A 19755-nucleotide genomic window follows, 5' to 3' on the forward strand; every position below is an offset into this window, starting at 1 on the left:
CGGTAAATGAAAAGAACGCTGGTGCAATTTTGATTGGGATTGCACTGAATATGTAGATTGCTTTGGGTAGTCTTGCCATTTTAACAATATTTGTTCTTTCAATCCATGAGCATAGAATGTTTTTCCATTTCTTTGTGTCTTCTTCGATTTATTTTAATCGCTTCTCGGCCTTTTGGCTAAGATCAAGTGCAGTTTCTTTCATAAGTTTTCTATAGTTTTCAGCATACAGATCTTTTACATATTTGATTAGGTTTATTCCTAAAATTTATATGGAGCCACGAAAGACCCCGAATAGCCAAAGTAATGTTGAAAAAAAAAAAAAAAAACAAAGCGGAGGCATCAGCATCCTGGACTTCAGTCTCTGCTACAAAGCTATAATCCTCAAGACAGTATGGTACTGGCACAAGAACAGACATATAGACCAATGGAATAGAATACAGAACCCAGAATTGGATGTATGAAATGTATGGCCAACTAATCTTTAACAAAGCAGCAAAGAGTATCCAATGGAAAAAAGACAGTCTCTTCAGCAAATGGTGCTGGGAGGACTGAACAGCAACACGCAGAAGAATGAAACTAGACCACTTTCTTACACCATACACAAAAATAAACTCAAAATGGATGGAAGACCTAAATGCGAGACAGGAAACCGTCAAAACCCTAGGGGAGAAAGCAGGCAACAACCTCTTTGCCCTCAGCTGCAGCAACTTCTTAGTCAACACGTCTCTGAAGGCAAGGGAAATAAAAGCAAAAATGAACTATTGGGACTTCATCAAGATAAAAACTTCTGCACTGCAAAGTAAACAATCAACAAAACTAAAAGGCAACCGACGGAATGGGAAAAGATATTTGCAAATGACATATACAGATAAAGTGTTAGTATGCAAAATCTATAAAGAACTTACCAAACTCAACATCCAAAAAACAAATAATCCAGTGAAGAAATGGGCAGAAGACATGAAAAGACACTTTTCCAAAGAAGACATCCAGATGGCCAACAGGTACATGAAACGATGCTCAACTTCACTCCTCATCAGGGAAATACGAATCAAAGCCACACTGAGATACGACCTCACACTGGTCGGAGTAGCTAAAATGAACAACTCAGGAGACTACAGATGCTGGCGAGGATGTGGAGGAACAGGAACCCTCCTGCACTGTTGGTGGGAATGCAAACTGGTGCAGCCGCTCTGGAAAACAGTGTGGAGGGTCCTCAAAAAGCTCAAAATAGAACTACCCTATGACCCAGCTAGAAATTTACCCAAGGGATGCAGGCGTGCTGATTCATAGGGGCACATGTACCCCAATGTTTATGGCAGCACTTTCAACAATAGCCAAATATGGAAAGAGCCCAAATGTCCATCAACTGGTGAATGGATACAGAAGATGTGGTTTATATATACAATGAAATAATACTTGGCAATGAGAAAGAATGAAATCCTGCCATTTGCAACAATGCAGATGGAACTGGAGGGTATTATGCTGAGTGAAATAGGTCAGTCAGAGAAAGACAGGTATCATATGTTTTCACTCATACGAGGAACTTGACAGAAGACCATGGGGAAAGGGAAGGGGAAAAAAATAGTTTCAAACAGAGAGGGAAGCAAACCCATGAGATTGAAATACAGAGAACAATTGAGGGTTGATGGGGAGACGATGGAGGGGGGAAAATGGGTGACCGGCATTGAGGAAGGCACTTGGGATGAGCACTGATGAGTATGTAAGCGATGAGTCATGGGAATCTACCCCTGAAACCAAGAACACACTGTATACACTGTATGTTAGCTAACTTGACAATAAATTATATAGATAAATAAATAAATAAATAAATAAATAAATAAATATAAAAAAATAGTGAATGAAAATTGAATAAATCACTTGAAATATGTTATTTAAATATTTAATATTTAAATTAAATATTTAAATAAATATGTTATTTAAAAAATAATGTAAATTATGTTTCATGATAAACTAAACCATACATACTACTATATTTAAAGTTGTAATGGTTTAGAGATTTTTATTTTTTTTATTTTTTTTTATAAAATTTTTTTTTTAATGTTTTATTTATTTTTGAGACAGAGAAAAACAGAGCATGAGCAGGAGAGGGGCAGAGAGAGAAGGAGACACAGAATCTGAAGCAGGCTCCAGGCTCTAAGCTGTCAGCACAGAGCCCGACGCAGGGTTCAAACTCATGAACTGCAAGATTGTGACCTGAGCCGAAGTCGGATGCTCAACCGACTGAGCCACCCAGGTGCCCCTAGAGATTTTTTTTTTTAATTTTTTTTTAACGTTTTATTTTATTTTTGAGACAGAGAGAGACAGAGCATGAACGGGGGAGGGTCAGAGAGAGAGGGAGACACAGAATCTGAAGCAAGCAAGCTCCAGGCTCTGAGCTGTCAGCACAGAGCCCGACGCGGGGCTCGAACTCACAGACGGCGAGATCGTGACCCGAGCCGAAGTCGGACGCCCAACCGACTGAGCCACCCAGGCGCCCCGAGATTTTTATTTTTAAGTTATCTCTATACTCAGCGTGTGGCTGAAACCCATGACCCTGAGATGAAGAGTTTTGTGTTCTACAGACTGAGCCAGCCAGCCGCCTCTAAAGTTTTAATAGTTTAACTACAATCAGTAACTTTCACTGACTCAGAACATTAATATTTTCAGCCACTTTAAAAGTGAACATATTTTATTCATTTTACCCTTCCAAAAATCACCAAAAACTCTGACATGATTTTAAAGAGTAATTTCAGCCAAGTTCGGAAACTACAGATTAAGGGAATTTAACAAGCTTATTTTCTCCATAGACCTAGTGTTTGAGGAACTTGATCAGAATTTGTGGCAGAACTCATACCAGTATCGTCTAGACCAGGGTTTCTTAATCTTCGCACTGTTGACATTTGGGGATGGATCATTCTTCGTTGTGGGATCCTGTCTTGTGCACTGTAGAATGTTCAGTAGCACCCCGGCCTCTACCGTGTAACCTCAAGTGTAGCCACCAAAAATGTGTCCAGAGAATGTCAGAAAGCCCCGTGGGTGGGGGTGGGGGGTGCAAAACCACCCCAGTTGAGAACCCCTGGTGTAGACACATATGGCATGAGGAAGGCTAGTCGCATAAATAAGGGACCATAGGCTAAAATAAATTTAAATAAGAGATCGTCTAATGAAAATAAAGTTTGATAAAGAAAAACAATCGAAAACCTTTGGAGCCTGGAGTGTGGGAGTGATAGCCCTTCTCCACCTTTGGCCTCCTCACGGTTGACGTTGTGGTTCACAGGGAGCGGATTTTGCTTTTCACCGATTTTTGCAGCGCCTCGCTACGTTGGTTGTCACCAAATTTAAAGCAACCACCTACCTGAAGTAAGAATATGTCAAGTGTAAAGGTCCCAATCGACCAAGCGTTGTGTTAAGCGGGCCTTGGAAGGAAGACAGGGCATTATTTCCTAAGAGTTCTGTGTTTGGTGAGGTCTGAAATGAGCTGAGAAAGTAGTCCCGTTAACTAAATTAGCATGGGTGGGAGAGAATATTGAGAGGCCCTGAGGGTCAGTTTGATGTGTCCAGTTGGCGAGGCTATAGTCCCCAGTTATTTAATCAAACGCTTGTCTAGGTGTTGCTCTGAGGTGTTTCATACACGTGGCTAACACGTATAATCAGCTGACTCGAAGTAAAGATTATCCCGAATAATATGGGTGGGCCTGCGCCCATCAGTTGAAAGCCTTTAACGACATTAACTGAGGTTTCCCTGGGGTGGGAAACCTTTCGTCTGTCCACAGGGCTTCAGCTTTTGCTCCCGAGTTTCTGGCTTGCAGGCCTGCCCCACAGGTTTTGAACTCGCCTTGCCGGCCCTCACGGTTGTTGGAATATGTATCTCTCCCTCCCCCTCCCTCTCTCGCTCCCTCCTCTGTTTCCCCTTAAGCCTTAATGCTCAAGCTGACTTACAACAGAAGAACAACGCCGTTTATTATCCAGGGACAGAAGGAAGACAGGCCTCCATCTCATGTATTCTGTCTCCTTCTGGAGTCTGGCACGTGGTGCTCAATAAATGATGAGTTGGATGCAGCACGTCATACTAGCAATGGCTACAAACACCTCTGGAGCATCTACACTTTAGATGTCTTTGCCAGGAAGTGGGGAATTTCTGTGAAAAAGGCACCGTCTGGCTTTCAAAAAAAAAAAGCATTCTCATATAAGTCACGTTAAACACACCGTTGAAAATGTGGAAAACGGAAGGCACACACACTCACGTTCGCGATCAGAACGTGACTCGGGTCGGCTTTCGGCGCATTTCCTGGAGGCTCCTCTCCTCCTGAACCCCCACCCCGTGCAGATGTTTTTGTGCAGAGGCAGTCACGCTGTGTTTAAAATTTCTCCCAGCTTCCTCTCTTGATACGACTTCATCTTCATAAGTCTCATTTTCCCTTTGCTTATTTAGTTTTCTGTTGAAAAAAGCAAAACCGATGAGCGCTCATTAATAAGGTGGAACTTTGTGGGGCCCTTTCAGATGCGCGGCCTTTTCCACGGGCTCTCTTTTCATCCTGCAAACAAGCATAGGGCGAGTATTTTCATCCCCGGGCTACAGATGAGGAAACTGGCCTGGGAGTCCCTGAAGAGCTCGTGCAGTCTGCCCGATGGCAGGCCTTCGGAAAAATACGCTCTTTCCCCTTTGCCACGCAGTCGTGTTTTGCTTGCTTTACGCCATCTTCTCTTTCGTGGCTAACGGCATTGATGGGTTGAGAGAGCACTCCTGTTCATCTTGTTCTGTGAGAAAGAACGTGCGAAGACTCAGTAGCTCGTTCCATATTGTATCGTATGGCGTCAGTATTTTCCCGCAACTCGACAAAGTGAAGCGCGCCTTTTTTTCACGTTTTACTTCAATTTCTGTTTTCAAATTTAGGTCACATCCCAATGATGTTTACTGAGGAAAAGTGAACTCTGGAGAGCCACGGTTTGGGGCTCTGGGTGAGTCGCTGGTAACCATCCCACTCGAAATCCACGTAATCGGATACATACTTAACACGGACAGACCAAAGTGCCACATCATCATCCAAGTCCACTGGAAGGACGCAAAGTAAAATGAATAACTGAGTGCATGAATAAGTACAATTCAGCTACGATTAAAGAAATGCTCAGAGATTAAGAAGGAGCACAGCGAGCTGAATCTCTTTTTCACGTGAAGAAGTAACTCCGAGTACAGCATTCTCTCCATTGGGGGTATACTCAGAAATACTAAGGACCTTCTGCTGTTTTGCTGTGTACTGAAGCAAATCGTGCCACATTAGAATAAACAATTCCCTTACATTAAATATATTACATGAAAAAAATAAATAAACAATTCCCAAATATGGCTGATTAAAATCGCGTGTGATCACATTACAGCACGAAAACATGACTTTACTTCCTTTGCCCTCAAGGACCTCACGTGTACTGCGAATAATAATGCTCCCCCCCCCCGCCCCAGCATTTACTGTCTGTGGTGATGTCGTGTGCTGAGCGTGGCTCTAGTTTTCACTTTTCTTTGAACCCACGCTGTGTAACTATTCTTGAGTCTCGTACACAAGCTGATATCAACTGTGCTTCTTCTGGGTTTGACCAGTTTATGACCAAGACTTGCTCTCCTCCCCTCTCCGATTTCTACAAGAATTGCACTGATGCTGGGAGAGGATTTCTGACCATAGGGACTTCCCGAATCTCCTCCAGAGAACACCACGTGAGTGTTGCCGGCGACCACGCCGAAGACCGGCTCAGCTTAATAGCAGCTACTCTGCCACAGCGACAGGGGCTTTGTCGAATTGCAGAAGCTATCTAGAAGGTACTTAAAGATGGTGTACATTCCACCTCTTTGAAAGGTCAGCTTGGGAAACCTGTCTAGAGAGATAGTAAGGATAAATGTATCCTCCCAGCTCTGTAATATCGAGAAGCCAGCATGGTTCTCTAGAGGTAAGTTTACATACCAGCATAATTCATGAAATTAATGTGCCGGGAGGTTCATAAAGGGTACAGTTTTACTGCTGTGTGTGTGTGTGTGTGTCTCCTTAGAAAATTTTGGGATGTTACTATTATTCTTTAAATTAATTTATTTAAATTCAAGTGAGTTAACATACAGTGTAGTCTTGGCTTCAGGAGTAGAACCCGGTGATTCATCTCTTACACACGACACCCGGTGCTCATCCCAACACGTGTCCTCCTTAGTGCCCACCACCCTTTTAGCCCGGCCCCCCACCCACCTTCCCTCCAGCAACCCCTCAGTTTGTTCTCTGTATTTAAGAGTCTCTTATGGTTTGTCCCCCTCTCTGTTTTCTATTTGTTTGTGTGTTTTTTTGTTTTTTGTTTTGATTTTGCATTTCTTCCCATCAGTAACCCGGTGGAAAAATGCTGTCTGAGGTGAATGTTTCATAAGTGCTGTAAACCCACCTTTATGAAGATCTCAGGTGATTCACCAATAACCTGAAATCAGCCTGAATCTGCGTGCATTCAAGCATTCTTGTAAGCGGAGACTAACAAGCGTGAGTCAGTTGTTGGAGACTGTGCTGTGTAGCCTGGCAAATAAGCTCCCATTTGTTTTCATGTCCTTCATACAGAGGGACTGCAGACAAGCCAGGTCTCAGAAGAACGGAGGAGAACCCTCCTCCCTTCCCCGTGGGCGGTTGTGCCCAACGGGTGTGGCTTCACAGATGTCCCGCCGAGTCGGGTACCCTAGTTTACCCTACGCCACGGACCTGGTAAACGTTGGGATAGTGGATGTGTCACACCCTCGAAAACTACAAAACATCATGACATATAAGGTAGAATCCTTATCGTAATAATCCTGTCATCTTCAGAAATAAAATGTGAAACTTCTACTTGTGGATACTGTGCAGTCAGCTGAGGCCGGCCAGTAACTCTACTGTAACGACTAGGAAAAACCAGAGAAATTACACAAATGAGATCTGGAAAGGCGCCCCTGGGTTGTGGAAGAAATGAGTAGTAGATGAACTAAGATCACAGAGAGAGAGAAATTGTTTGCAGGTAAGCTGCAGACGCACAGATGTTTTTGGCCCTGGTGACATTTATTGATTCTGGGCACAGGTTGAGGATCAGGCGTGGCTCGGGCAGAGGGTCCTTGTAAAGGTAAGAGAAACCAACAAAGCTCTAACCAACTGGGGGCCTAGTGTGAAAATATTACAAACTTGAGGGGCTTCACCCTCAAAGCTGGTTTTCTCCACAAGACGTTTGCTGAGTTCTCAGGGTTCATAGGATGCGGGGAAGTGAAGCTGAAAGTTTCTAAGGGGCAAATGAAACCTCCCACAGGCTTATGTTCTCAAAAAGCAAGATGCCTCTGGGGGATCGGGCCCGCTTCAAGCACATGGCTGTTTCCTCCTGGCCTTAAGGCATTTGCCAGATTTTGGGATTCCTGGGTTAAGCGTCGGACTTCAGCTCAGGTCATGATCTCACGGTTCGTGAGTTAGGGCCCCACTTCGGGCTCTGTGTTGACAGCTCGGAGCCTGGAGCCTGTTTCCGATTCGGTGTTTCCCTCTCTCTCTGCACCCCCCCCCAAATAAACATTAAAAAAAAAGACTTTTGCCAGATTTTGAAGCTTTGTAAGGGTGAGGAACCTGGAAAGTTGGTTTGAAAATGTCTGACCTCTTCTAGAGTTGAGGAAACAGACACCCCCTGGGCTCTCCATCAGAAGTAGGGAGGGCTATACTCAAGGAACTGGGTGAACCAAAGATCTGTAGAGTCTTACTAAAACTGCAACCCAACCCCAGCCCAGGTCAATTATTGATTGGATTCACATGATCAGCCACTCATATCTAAGAAGAAAAGGGACACGCTCTCTAGTGGAATATAGCATCAGCAGGAACTTACATATTTCTAAATAGCTGCCATACAATCAATAATATCTAGACATGCATGGATATAAATTAATATAGGCTGTACAAAAGTAAACATTTTCTAGATGTTTTCTCCCACTCTAAAGAGATTTTGATGTAAATGGAAAAGCAGCTATTTATTTATTTTTAAGTCAGTTTTTTTTTTTAAGTTTATTTATTTTGAGAGAGACAGAGCGAGTGAGGGAGGAGCAGAGAGAGGGAGAGAGAGAGAGAGAGAGAGAATCCCAAACAGGCTCTGAGCACAGAGTCAGACTTGGGGCTCAAACTCATGAAACTGTGAGATCATGAACTGAGCTGAAACCAAGAGTCAGCTTCTTAACTGACTGAGCCACCCAGGTGCCCCAGAAAGGCAACTCTTTAATAAAAGTATGACGTTGATGTTAGTAGGTAGATAATTGGAATGAGATGCCTATTCTTTTTCACTCACCCTTTACCTCATTTGATATATGACTTCCAGAAATGTCAGTCACACCTCTGATATTATTTTATGCTTCTTAATGTAACTTACATTTTATACTTTTTCTGTTCTTCCTATGTCTTATGTTTTTAGGTACTTATTAAATATTAGAAACTTGGCAATTAAAAAGCATCAAACTATAAGAAACGAAGTAGATAGATGTTCCGTTAAATTTAGCATTCTTTTTTTTTTTTTTTAATTTTTTTTTTTCAACGTTTTTTATTTATTTTTGGGACAGAGAGAGACAGAGCATGAATGGGGGAGGGTCAGAGAGAGAGGGAGACACAGAATCGGAAACAGGCTCCAGGCTCCGAGCCATCAGCCCAGAGCCCAACGCGGGGCTCGAACTCACGGACCGCGAGATCGTGACCTGGCTGAAGTCGGACGCTTAACCGACTGCGCCACCCAGGCGCCCCTAAATTTAGCATTCTTATTAATGATAACCAAAGGCAGAGTTAGGAAAAAAAATGGAGAAGAGAATATAGACAGATAACTCAGTGGGAATCTGGTTACAAATTAATCTTAAACTGCAAAGAATTAGGAGTGGAGAACGCAGACTTTTGTGTTGGAAGGTCCGTGTTAGGATCCTGCTTCATCGCTGTTCAGCTGTGTGACTTCAGGCAAGTGTCTTAACCCCTCTAAGTCTTAGTTTCTTCAACCCTAACAAGCAGAGGTAATAATGTCGAATTTGTAGTGTAATGAAGTTTTAAATGAAATAGGGCAAGTGAAATTCTTGGCGTGTATTGAGTGATAACTATTATTGTTGCTGTTGTTACTTTTACCCCATCCATATTCTAAAAGTGGGGGTGGGGGGAAGTAGAGAAAGAGGCAAGAAAAAGAGTTAAAATGAGTTATGCTGGAGTGACCAAAAGGAAAGTGGAGAGGCATGGGAATGGAGAGGCAAACAAGGAGGGGAGGTTACGGTAGGAAGTTGGGCAGCTTTGCAGGCCATGAGAATGAACTCGGAGTGGAAGGTGGGACATTTTGAACCGGCGATGTGATCTAATATTGGGACAATTACAAGTGAAGAAAGTCCTAGGACTTTGCCGGTCACATTTTATGATAGGAGAAATCAGGAGAGGCAGAAAGGTAAAAGGAACCGGGAAAGTGCTGAACACTGCTAAGGACACACAAGAATTATCCTGAAAGAGACGGAAAGGAGCAGCATCTGGAGATTGACTCTATTACATTTTCAGAGATGTGTTATTTCACGAACCTGGGTCGTGTGCAGAAAAGTCTTCCCTGATCACATTTTCTGCAGCTCCTCCCAAGACCAGGTGCTGTACTTCCATTCCTTCCAAAGAGGAATATGTAATTACGTAAAAAAGTTAAGCCGTGCTTATGTTTTTGTAAAGAAACGCTACATTCGTGTGGTTCAAGATGGTAAGAAAGTGTATGCAGTGAAAATTCTCCCTCCTATTCATTGTCCCCTAGGTATATGATTTTCAGCAGACAAGCAAAGCTATTGTCTTTGTTTCTTCTATATATTTCTAGAGATATTATTTACGTGTATTAATATAAAGGTTTTCCTTTAGGACATAAATGATGCCATAACACATATACTGTTCTGGACTGTATTTTTCTCTTCAACAGTATTCTTTGGAGTTTAGTCCATGGTAGTATACAAAAACCTTCCCTATTTTTTTTTTTTTCCTTTACCAAGCTGCTTGAGATTCTATTTTATGGAATTATTTTTGAAAAAAAATTTTTTTGATGTTTATTTATTTTTGACAGAGACAGAGACAGAGACAGAGACAGAGCATGAGCGGGGGAAGGGCAGAAAGAGAGGGAGACACAGAATCTGAAGCAGGCTCCAGGCTCTGAGCTGTCAGCACAGAGCCCGACGCAGGGCTCGAACTCACAGACTGAGAGATCATGACCTGAGCCGAAGTCGGACGCTCAACCGACTGAACCACCCAAGCGCCCCTATGGAATTATTTTAATTCGTGTAACCAGTCATTCATTTTTTAAACTTTATTTATTTTGAGAGAGAGAGTGTGCACGCATGCTTATGAGTCGGGGAGAGAGTGGCGCAGAGCCCCACGTGGGGCTCAGTCTCACGTACCCTGAGATCATGACCTGAGCCAAAACCAAGAATCAGACACCCAACTGACTGAGACACCCAGATGCCCCATAACCTGTTCCTGATGGACACATGAACTGTTTCCAGTCTTTTGCGACCACAAAGAGCGCTACAGTGAGGAATCTTCTGCACACAGGATTTTGTACATGTGTATATAGATACTGAAGATAAATTTCCAGAAGAGAGATTGTTGAGTCAAAGGATCTGTGCAGTTGTGATATACAAGTAGATATTATCAAAAGTGCCCTTCCTCAAGGCTGTGACAACTTCATCTCCACAGTGATATATGAGAGCATCTGAATTCCCCAAACTCTTAACACAGTATTTTATATTATTTTTTAAATAGTTGTCGAATTATAGCAAAAATGGTATATCTGCAGTTTTATTTTACATTTCTTTTATTATAAATGGAATTGAAACTATTTACTAATGTTTAAGAAGCATTTGTATTTTCTGTAAACTATTCTATCGTATTTTTCTTTTGTCCCCCCACACTTTAAATATGTCATTCCACTCTCCTCTTGCTTGCATGGTTTCTGAGGAAAAGTCCAATGTGATTCTTTTCTTTGTTCCTCTATAGGGAGGATTCCCCGCCCCCCCCTCTGGTCTTTTTCAAGATTTTCTCTTTGTCTTTGTCTACACTGTGGACATGGATATATGTTGAGCGTGAGGTACGCTGTACGTTGTTTTGGGTTTGTCCTACTTACTGTTCTCTGACCTTCCTAGATCCGTGGCTTAGAGTCTGTCATTAATTTTGGAAATTTCTTAAATGTTATCTCTTCAAATATTTCTTCTGTGTTTCTCTCTTTTTTCTCCTTCTAGTATTCCCATTACATGTGGGATACTTCCCTTGTCGTTTTCCCACAGTTCCTGGATATTCTGTTCTGTTGTTTTCTTTCTTTTATCTCCGCGTTTCAGTTTGAGAAGTTGCTATTGGCATGCATTCCGAGCTCACTGGCTCCTTCCCTGACTGTGTTCAGTGCCCTGCTGAACCCATCAAAGGCCCCCTTCATTTCCGTCGCAGTGTTTCGGATTTCTCGCACTTCCCGTAGACTCTTCCCTTTACCTTTCTCTTTTCTGCTGTCATCACCTATTGGTTCTTGCATGTTATCCACTTTTTCCATTAGAGAGCTTAACCCATTAATGATGTTTTTTTCAAAAAAATGTGTAACGTTTATTTGTGAGAGACAGAGCACAAGCGAGGGAGGGGCAGAGGGAGAGGGAGACACAGAATCCAAAGCAGGCTCCGGGCTCTGAGCTGTCAGCACAGAGGCCAGTGTGGGGCTCGAACCCACGAACCTGTGAAGATCATGACTTGAGCCAAAGACGGATGCTTAACTGACTGAACCACCAGGCGCCCCTAGTGATGGTTGTTTCAAATTCCGGGTGTGATAATTCCAAAACTTCTAACTCTTACTTTGTCTTTGTACACTGTGTGTTTTTTTTTTTTTTAACCTTTTAACCTTTTTGTGGAAGGCTGGATATGATGTATTGGGTAAAAATTACTTAGGTAGACAAGCCTTTTGTGTGAGATTTTATATTTATCTGGCTAAGAGTTAGGCTGTTTTTACTGTTTGCAGTTGCTGTGGGGTCAGGGACTAAAATTTCTTCCGGTGTCTTTTTCATCTCCCTTGTTTTATCTGGGAGGCTTCGTAAATAAGGTCTGAGTCTTGCAGTTCTTGTGGCTCTAATAATCCCTGTATTATGCTGGAGCCCTCTGGATGTCGTGGTAAGAGGTAGAGGCAGGGGAAGTGTTCTCTAGTCCTATGACGAGGTCTCAGTCTTTTAGGAATCCCGAACTGGGTATTTCCTTTTCCCCACAGTGAGGTCTAGAGGGGGCTGGAGGGAATGATGACTTCCCCGTCTTTACATGTCAGACTAGAAAACAGAAGTCCTATTTTTCTTATTGATTTATAGGAGCTCTTTATATATTAGGGAAATGAGTTCTTTATCTTGATGTGAGATGGACATTTTTTCCATTTTGTCATTTATCTTCTGAATTTGTGTTTTCCCTCCCTGCAGTTAAACATTGTTTTGTCTGTGGTAGAATTTGTCATCATTCCCTTTCGGGCATTTGGATTCTGTGATACAATTAGTAAGAACTTCACTACTGAGATGATAAAGGAATTCTTCCATTGTTTCTTTTACTATTTGTTATGGTTTTATTTTTTAATATTGAAATATTTGCTCCATTTAGGTTTTATCCTCACGTAAAGTGTGAGGAATAGATATTACTTATTTTTTCCCAGCTGTCTATTCAGTTGTTTCAAAACCATTTGCTCAATAGTTCATTCCCCACCTCCCCCGATTGCTTATCATGTATTAAATTATACTATGTATTCAGGTCTATTTCTGTGATTTCTATTCGGTGTCATTGCTTTATCTATATGACAACACTACTCTGTTTTGAGTGTTATAGCTTTAAAATATTTAAAAATATTGTATGGCTAGTTACCTTCTTATTTTTCTTGTCAATTTCAAACATTTTTTGGTCAATTTAAAATGAATTTTCTATATTAACTTGAGCATCCGAGTTTCTAATTAAAAAACATACTGGTTTTTTTTGTGTGTGTTCATGTTAAGTTTTTAGATTAATTTAGGAATGATTATGTATGTATGAAATTGAGTTTTTTCAATCTGAGAACACTACATGCCTTTCTATTTGTTTAGTTCTTCTTTTGTGTCCCTAGAGAGCTTTAAATGTGTTTCTTCATGTAGACCTTGCACATTTTTGTTAATTGTATTCCTGGAAATTTATCTTTCTTGTTCCCCCTGTATTGTAACTACGGCCTTTATTCCTTCATTATGTCTTTTAACTAGTTGTTCTTGTATACATATAAGCAATTTCCTTCTGTGTAAATTTATTTTTTATATTTATATTTATTTAATGCAAATATGCCATTTATAAAAATTTATAATATATGTATATATGTGCATATATGTATATGCTAGTATATGCTTATTGTATGCACAGTATAGTATGCATATAGTATATGCTCGTATATGCTTATTATACTAGAGGGTCATATACTTGGCACCATCACTCGTTAGCACTGTGGCAATAGGCATGTTACTTAATGTTTAGAAGTCCGTTTTTTCATGTGTAAAATGGGATAAGAGTACCTATCTCATAAGGCGATTTTGAAAGTTAAAAAGGTAAAACACAAAAGCACTTAGTAGTGTGGAACACAGCAAGCAGTCAATAAATGTTGGTTCCAATAGTTCTGTCCTCTTACCATTGAAGCTTACCTGTAGTCCCCGGGGGTCAGAATAGGAACTGACTTCAACCTTCCCAAACACTCCTCTCCACTCCACACTCCTCACAATTTCCAAACCAGAGCCCTTGACTAAGGGGCTGTAGAGGAGGGGGGAGGGTGGGGGAAATGGAGATGGGAGGGTGGAGGCCCAGTTACACCTTTATTGTAGGAAACGAATGAAAGTATTCCATGGTGATGTGCATTTGGGGGTCCAGGGAAGTCAGGAGGAGGGGACACGTGTTAATGAAGAAAGCAGTAGAGGTGGGCAGAGCGCTTTTTCCAGCGGTCACCTGAAATTTGTAGGGACTTTATTATACCTTACAGGCCATTGTTTACATACATGTGTCATAAACTCAGCCCCGGCCCATGAAAGGGGTATCAGCAATCACGGGGAGCAGATCTCGGTGGGGCAGGGAGGGTTGGGGAAGCTCTTTCCAGATCTGTTGCCCCCTATCTTAGTGCTCATTGCTCTTCATGGCTCTCTTCACTTACCTCATCATTTATTCCCATCGGGGTCTAAGCACTAAATGATCAGCAGAAGAGACTGATGAAGAGAAAACCAGAGGGATTAAAATATTCTGAGAGGAGGGAGACAGCCTGAGAGAGCACTGCGATGGGAACCAATAATAGTATTTGCTGCATATCTCATGGGCAGAGATGTGGGGGGAAGGACATCAGGACTAGCATAATGATAGCTCTTAAGTGTCTATTGTCTGCTGCCCGTTTTATATGCATTTTTCCTTTTATTCCTAACAACAGTCTTCCAAGGCAGGTGTTATTAAGCCAATTACACCACGTGTGTGGAAAGCAAGGCCTCATTCCTCTTGGAGTTTGGCATCTATGTACCAATTGAAAAATACTTATAAAACCTACGCACACAGGCGTGGACCCAGGAGCTCATGACCATGCGTTCTGGCGAAAATGGGACGCGACCCCTGGAAGGAAAGCGATGATCGCCTTAACTGTAATAGGAAGGCAGCACCAAACAGAGGGGAAGGCACCTTGACCCGCACGTCGACGGCGCAAGGAAGGGGCGGAGGCTTCCTGCGGCTCGAGTTCGGCGTGCGGCTGAAGTGTGGGTTCGTCCGCCGCAGTAGCAGAGCGACGCCGGGAGCACGCTGCTCCTCGGCGGGGAAGCGCTCCGTCAGCTCCTCAGCCCCGGCTCCCGCCGCCGCATCCTTTTTAAAGTGACAGTCACGGGGCTGCAGGATTCGGAAGCGGAAATGGTCTTTGCTCATTGGCTCACCATCTAAACTCGGACCGAAAGAATGTGGTTGGGGACAGCTGGCGGAAACTGTCCCAGGCCGGTCTTCAGTGGAAGCGTCCACGTGCTGCTCATGGCTCCCCTCATCGAGCGTCTGGCCCCCTCTCCCCCCGCCCCCGGTCGCCTGTCTCCCTTCATCAGCTTCTGCTGGCAAAGTCACCCACCCGGCGCACGGGGCCCGCGCGGCCCAGGGACGGCCCCGCGAGAGCCGGCGCTGCTGGCTGCCTCCGTGCTGGATGCCGGCCACTCGGGTGGTTTATGAGAAGTGACACTTCCTCCCCGGCTTCTTGAGCAGTTACCGTGAAAGCCCACCGTCGACGTGACCGCCGTCAATGCCGCGGGGCAGGGCTCTGGTGCTTCCTAAACACGTAAGCACGACGCACGGAGTCAGCCCGCGGACACCCAATGACCTGGGACTGCGGCAAAGGGGTGTGGGAACGGCCAGGAGGGAGGACCCCCTCGCTCCTCGCCCTCCTCTCCGCCGGGGCCGGGCCGGAGCACGCCTTCCGCCCCGGGGGCGGCGGAAGGTCGCTCCGGGTCGCCGGCTACCCCCCGCACCCGAGAAATCTGCCAATTCACGACTCCCTCTCATCTTCCGGCGAAACCCTCTCGTCCCGAGCAGGGCCAGCCCCGGGGCCTCACCTCCGGCCTCTCGCCGACTCCTGGGGCGGATCCCCCCCCCCCCTCCCAACCCCGCGCCCCCATAAAGAGGCTGCCTCCCTTTCCCGGCGCAGGGGTCCAGTCTCCGCTCCCACCCCGCGCCTCACTCGCACGTCCCGCGCACTAGAGCCGTGCTCAAGTCCCGGCAACTTTCACCATCTTGACCCGAGAGCCGGGCCATTCCTGAGACAATGTGAACAAAGGGGAGCGGCGGGGCGAGGGGCCGGCGGGCGGACTGCGGGGCGAAGGTGTGCGCGCGCGGGGGCGGGGGGCGGCGCGGGGGGTCCCGGCGCCGGCCGGCCGGCCGGCCCGGGCTCCGAGCGCGCCGCCGCCGGGCTCCGGGGCCGGCCTGGCTCGGCGGGGCCCCCCGAGGCCCGGGGTGGCGATTTCTTTCTTTGTCCCGGCCCGTGGCCGGGCGCGGAGGCCGCTGGCCGCGGGCAGGAAGCCGAGCCCGGCCTCCGGGGCTCGGGCTTGCGCTTGGGGCCCCGCGAGGCAGGGCAGGAAGGAGCGGCTGCGGGCCCCAGGGCGCCCCCCACGCGCCTCCCGCGCGCTCCCCCGACTCCGCGGCTGGCTTCCGACCGTGGGGGAGACCCCGGAACTCCTCGGTCGGGCGGCAACCGCCAGGGCGGCACGGCTCGCCCTCAACAGCGTGGCTGGGGGCAAAGAGGGAGTCCACTGGCGCGCTCGCCTCCACCCCGACCCTCCGAAGATGCGCGCGCTAGTGGAACTCGGGGGCCGAGGCGGTTCTCTGGCGCCCCCGCTGCCGGCTGCACCGCGGTCGCCCGGATCCGGGCTGCCAGGCTGGACCTAAACATAGCCGGGTGTGTAGAAACCGATGCCGTCAGAAAGCCCCGAACAGAACGGTGGGCACATCTGCCTCGCCTGTGTGTGTGTGGGGGGGGGGAGGGGGGGTAGGGAGAGGGAGAGAGAGACCGAGAGACAGAGAGGAAAAAGACAGGGAGAGAGAGAAGCTGGGTCCACATCCATCCGGCTTACCTGCAGCACGGTTTGCGCCTCTGCGTGTCTGGCATTAAGAATGAAAGAGAAACTGCCCTGTGCATTCGAGCTCACCGAATCCCCCCCACTTCCCTCCAACTCTTTCAACTAAGTTTTATTTTATAATGCAAGGCAACACTGCAGAGTCCACGCGAAAACCCGCTTCCCGATGGCAGTCTGAACCTCCGTCGGTGTCTCCAGCCAGATTTTAGGTCGCCAGCCTCGATTCAGCAGGAGACGCGGCGTTTCCGCCTCCCGCCTCCCGCCTCCCGCCTCCCTCGGTGCATCCTCCTTTGTACGGCGAGGGCTGCTCGGCCGTCTCCCGGGAAGTCCCGCGCTCTGGCACGCTGCGCCGGGCCTGCGGCAGAGCCGCGCGGGCCGTGCGGGCGGGCGCTAGGACCGCGGGGAGCCCGGGCGGCCGCGGCGCTACCTTAAACCCAGCCCAATGCCGCTGCCTGCGCCACTCTGCGCGCCGGCGGGGGCTGCGCAGGAGGAGCGCTCCGCCCGGCTACAACGCTCCGCGAGCCGGCGCGGCAACACCTGTTCGCGGCAGCCAGGGCGGCACGCGAGCTCCCGGTCGCGGCTCCGCTCGCTCGCCGCTCGCCACCCGTTCTAAGCCAATGGACGTCTGCCGAGCCTCTGGAGAATTCTGGATACTAGCTTTGGACGCCTAAAGTTTTTTTCTGCTTTTTGTTTTTTTAAATAACAATAATTTTTTTTTTTTTTTTTTTTAGAGGGGGGACCGGGAGGGGAGATTTTGTCGCCGCCGCCAACGTGAGATTTTTTTTTTTTTTCCCCTTGAAGGATTCATGCTGATGTCTGCAGAGTCGGTTAGAGTAAAAACAGCGCATGCCTTCCTGGAGTCGGGATCCGTAAATTCTGACGTAGCCCGTGCATCTTAAAAATCCTTATAATAACGCCTAGGCATTTAAGTTGCTATGGTCATTCCGATCTCAAACCAAATGGAGAAACTACGGATTTTTTTTCCTTATTACGGTCGGATGGGATGAAGACCTTCCTGCCTGCTAAGAGCTGGGGATCTATCCATAGAGATACATAGATATGTTTATCAATATGTCAGTGTGTGAGTATAAAGTGGTGGTTTCTTAGACTATCAGTGGTTTGACCTTGAACCTGTGCCAGTGAAACAGCAGATTACTTTTATTTATGCATTTAATGGATTGAAGAAAAGAACCTTTTTTTTTTTTTCTCTCTCCGCAACTGCAGTAAGGGAGGGGAGTTGGATATACCTCGCCTAATATCTTCTGGGTTCATACCGTCATTATTGTTTATTGCTGTGCTCCAAAAGCCGAGTCCTCTGATGGCTCCCTTAGGTGAAGTTGGGAACTATTTCGGTGTGCAGGATGCGGTACCATTTGGGAATGTGCCCGTGTTGCCGGTGGACAGTCCGGTTTTGTTAAGTGACCACCTGGGTCAGTCCGAAGCAGGGGGGCTTCCCAGGGGACCCGCGGTCACGGACCTGGATCATTTAAAGGGGATTCTCAGGCGGAGGCAGCTATACTGCAGGACTGGATTTCACTTAGAAATCTTCCCCAATGGTACTATCCAGGGAACCAGGAAAGACCACAGCCGATTTGGTAGGTATACCATTAACCCTTTAATGTCCGTGCGATGCCATGTTCGGGTTATAACTACCAAGAAGGTGGTGGCCGGGCGGGGGTATGCAGGAAGGGGTCTCTCCCTCTGCTTCTGTTTCTGTCTTGCCAGCTTAAAAAAAAAAAAAAAAAGAAAAGAAAAGAAAAGAAAAGAAAAGAAAAAAGAGAAAGAAAGAAAGAAAAGAGAAAAAAAAAAGCCTCCGGAATTGCAGATCCGCTGCTGGCACTGATGCAACTCTACATTGAAAGGCCCCCCCACTTTTTTTTTTTTTGAAAGGAGGGCATGATTTATAAATATAACACAAGTCTCTAGTTCTTTTGCATCAGATACACGGGAAGATCGGGTTTAGGAAGTTTCTTTTGAATGGACTGATTCCGCGAGTTTAAAGCTTTAATCATTAACTACTGAGAACTTGAAAATGCATTTTGCCGAAGGCAGTGGTTATTATCTTGTGCCCCAATGAAGTTTTTGCTCCCCCTCTTTTTCTTCTAATAAGTACACTGCTTGAATTGTAAATTAAGCGTATTGTTTATTCCCACCGCGAGGGTCTGAAAACCCCGTAGGCGAAGGTTGCTGACTGATTGTTCTGCTGGGAGGACTAAAGTCATATTTTAGACTCCGAGAGCAGCAGAGGCAGAGCGCTGGGGGAAAATGACTCGGGAAGGGGTCGAACGCTCACCGGGGGCGTTTGTCTTTACAGCTATCAAGTTATTACCTATGCTCTGTATTTGTACAGTGTGCAGCCCTGTGTGGCTTTCCTGGGTGGTTCCCTGGTGTGTGTGTGTGTGTGTGTGTGTGTGTGTGTGTGTGCGCGCGCGCGCGCGCGTGCAAAAGCTGCGAGCTAATTTTAAAGGACATTCCGAGGATTTCATTTCCCAAGGAGGGTACTTGTGACTCAGCACTGAGGGCTGCAGACCCGGGTGCTGGTGACTCTGCTCCCTTTAATGCCTGCACGCACGTGCCTGCGGGGCCACCCTGAGCCCAGCAGCACAGTGTCAGCGAGCACAATACCGATGGGGAGACTCTCGGGTGTTTTCCTTACTCACTAAAAAGCAAGCAAGCTCCAGTTGGGCAACCAGACTGTTGGAAGGAGTTAACTTCTCAGTGAACCCACCTGACAACACTTAAACTAGGTCGTAAAAAACAAAGTCCTGTGGTGATTTTTCTTTCTCATGCTTTAATGCCAGATGTTGAACGCAGCCTAAACTATCTGTTTAGATTCGTGGGGCTGTAGAGGATGCCAGAAGGTGAGGACGACTCAGGCCTGGGATGGGGATGGTCCCAGATCCGCGAGGCCCAGGATTTTCTCCTTTTGCTCACCGCCAAGCCTAAGCCCCAAGCTGAACCTACTAGTGTAAATATTTCTGGCAGTCTCCCCTCTCTGCTTAAAAAAAGGAAAGGAAAAGGCAAAGCTGTAGGTCTTTGCTTTGCAATTATTCAGTTGAAATATAACTGCCCCTCCCCCCGCCCCCCGAAGTGAACGCAGCCCTGGTTGTTGCAAAGCGTAGACTAAACTTTACTAAAAGTGCTGTTCTGTCTGGCCACTTTAA

The 19755-nt window shown here is 46.2% G+C and overlaps 1 protein-coding gene across 13 annotated transcripts in view; it reads left to right on the forward strand.

The window, feature by feature from the left end:
- FGF9 (fibroblast growth factor 9) overlaps positions 1-19755 on the forward strand; it is a 94374-nt gene that overhangs the window by 45049 nt on the left and 29570 nt on the right. For 7 of the 13 annotated variants that reach the window (XR_006215383.1, XR_006215509.1, XR_006215517.1 and 4 more), the window contains 2 exons: positions 4895-5937; positions 6355-7467. The exons of 1 other annotated variant lie outside the window; for it this stretch is intronic. Coding sequence is in view for 1 of the 12 variants with exons in the window: in XM_007074361.3 (XP_007074423.1) it covers positions 17910-18186 (277 nt within the window). In the remaining 11 variants the exon portion in view is untranslated. Of the gene's footprint in view, positions 1-4894; positions 5938-6354; positions 7468-10062; positions 10100-16538; positions 18187-19755 lie in introns of those variants that run through there. 5 more of the 13 variants (XR_006215404.1, XR_006215418.1, XR_006215407.1 and 2 more) reach the window with 5 other exon arrangements.

This window comes from Panthera tigris, chromosome A1, assembly GCF_018350195.1.
Source record: "Panthera tigris isolate Pti1 chromosome A1, P.tigris_Pti1_mat1.1, whole genome shotgun sequence".
Lineage (NCBI taxonomy): Eukaryota > Metazoa > Chordata > Mammalia > Carnivora > Felidae > Panthera > Panthera tigris.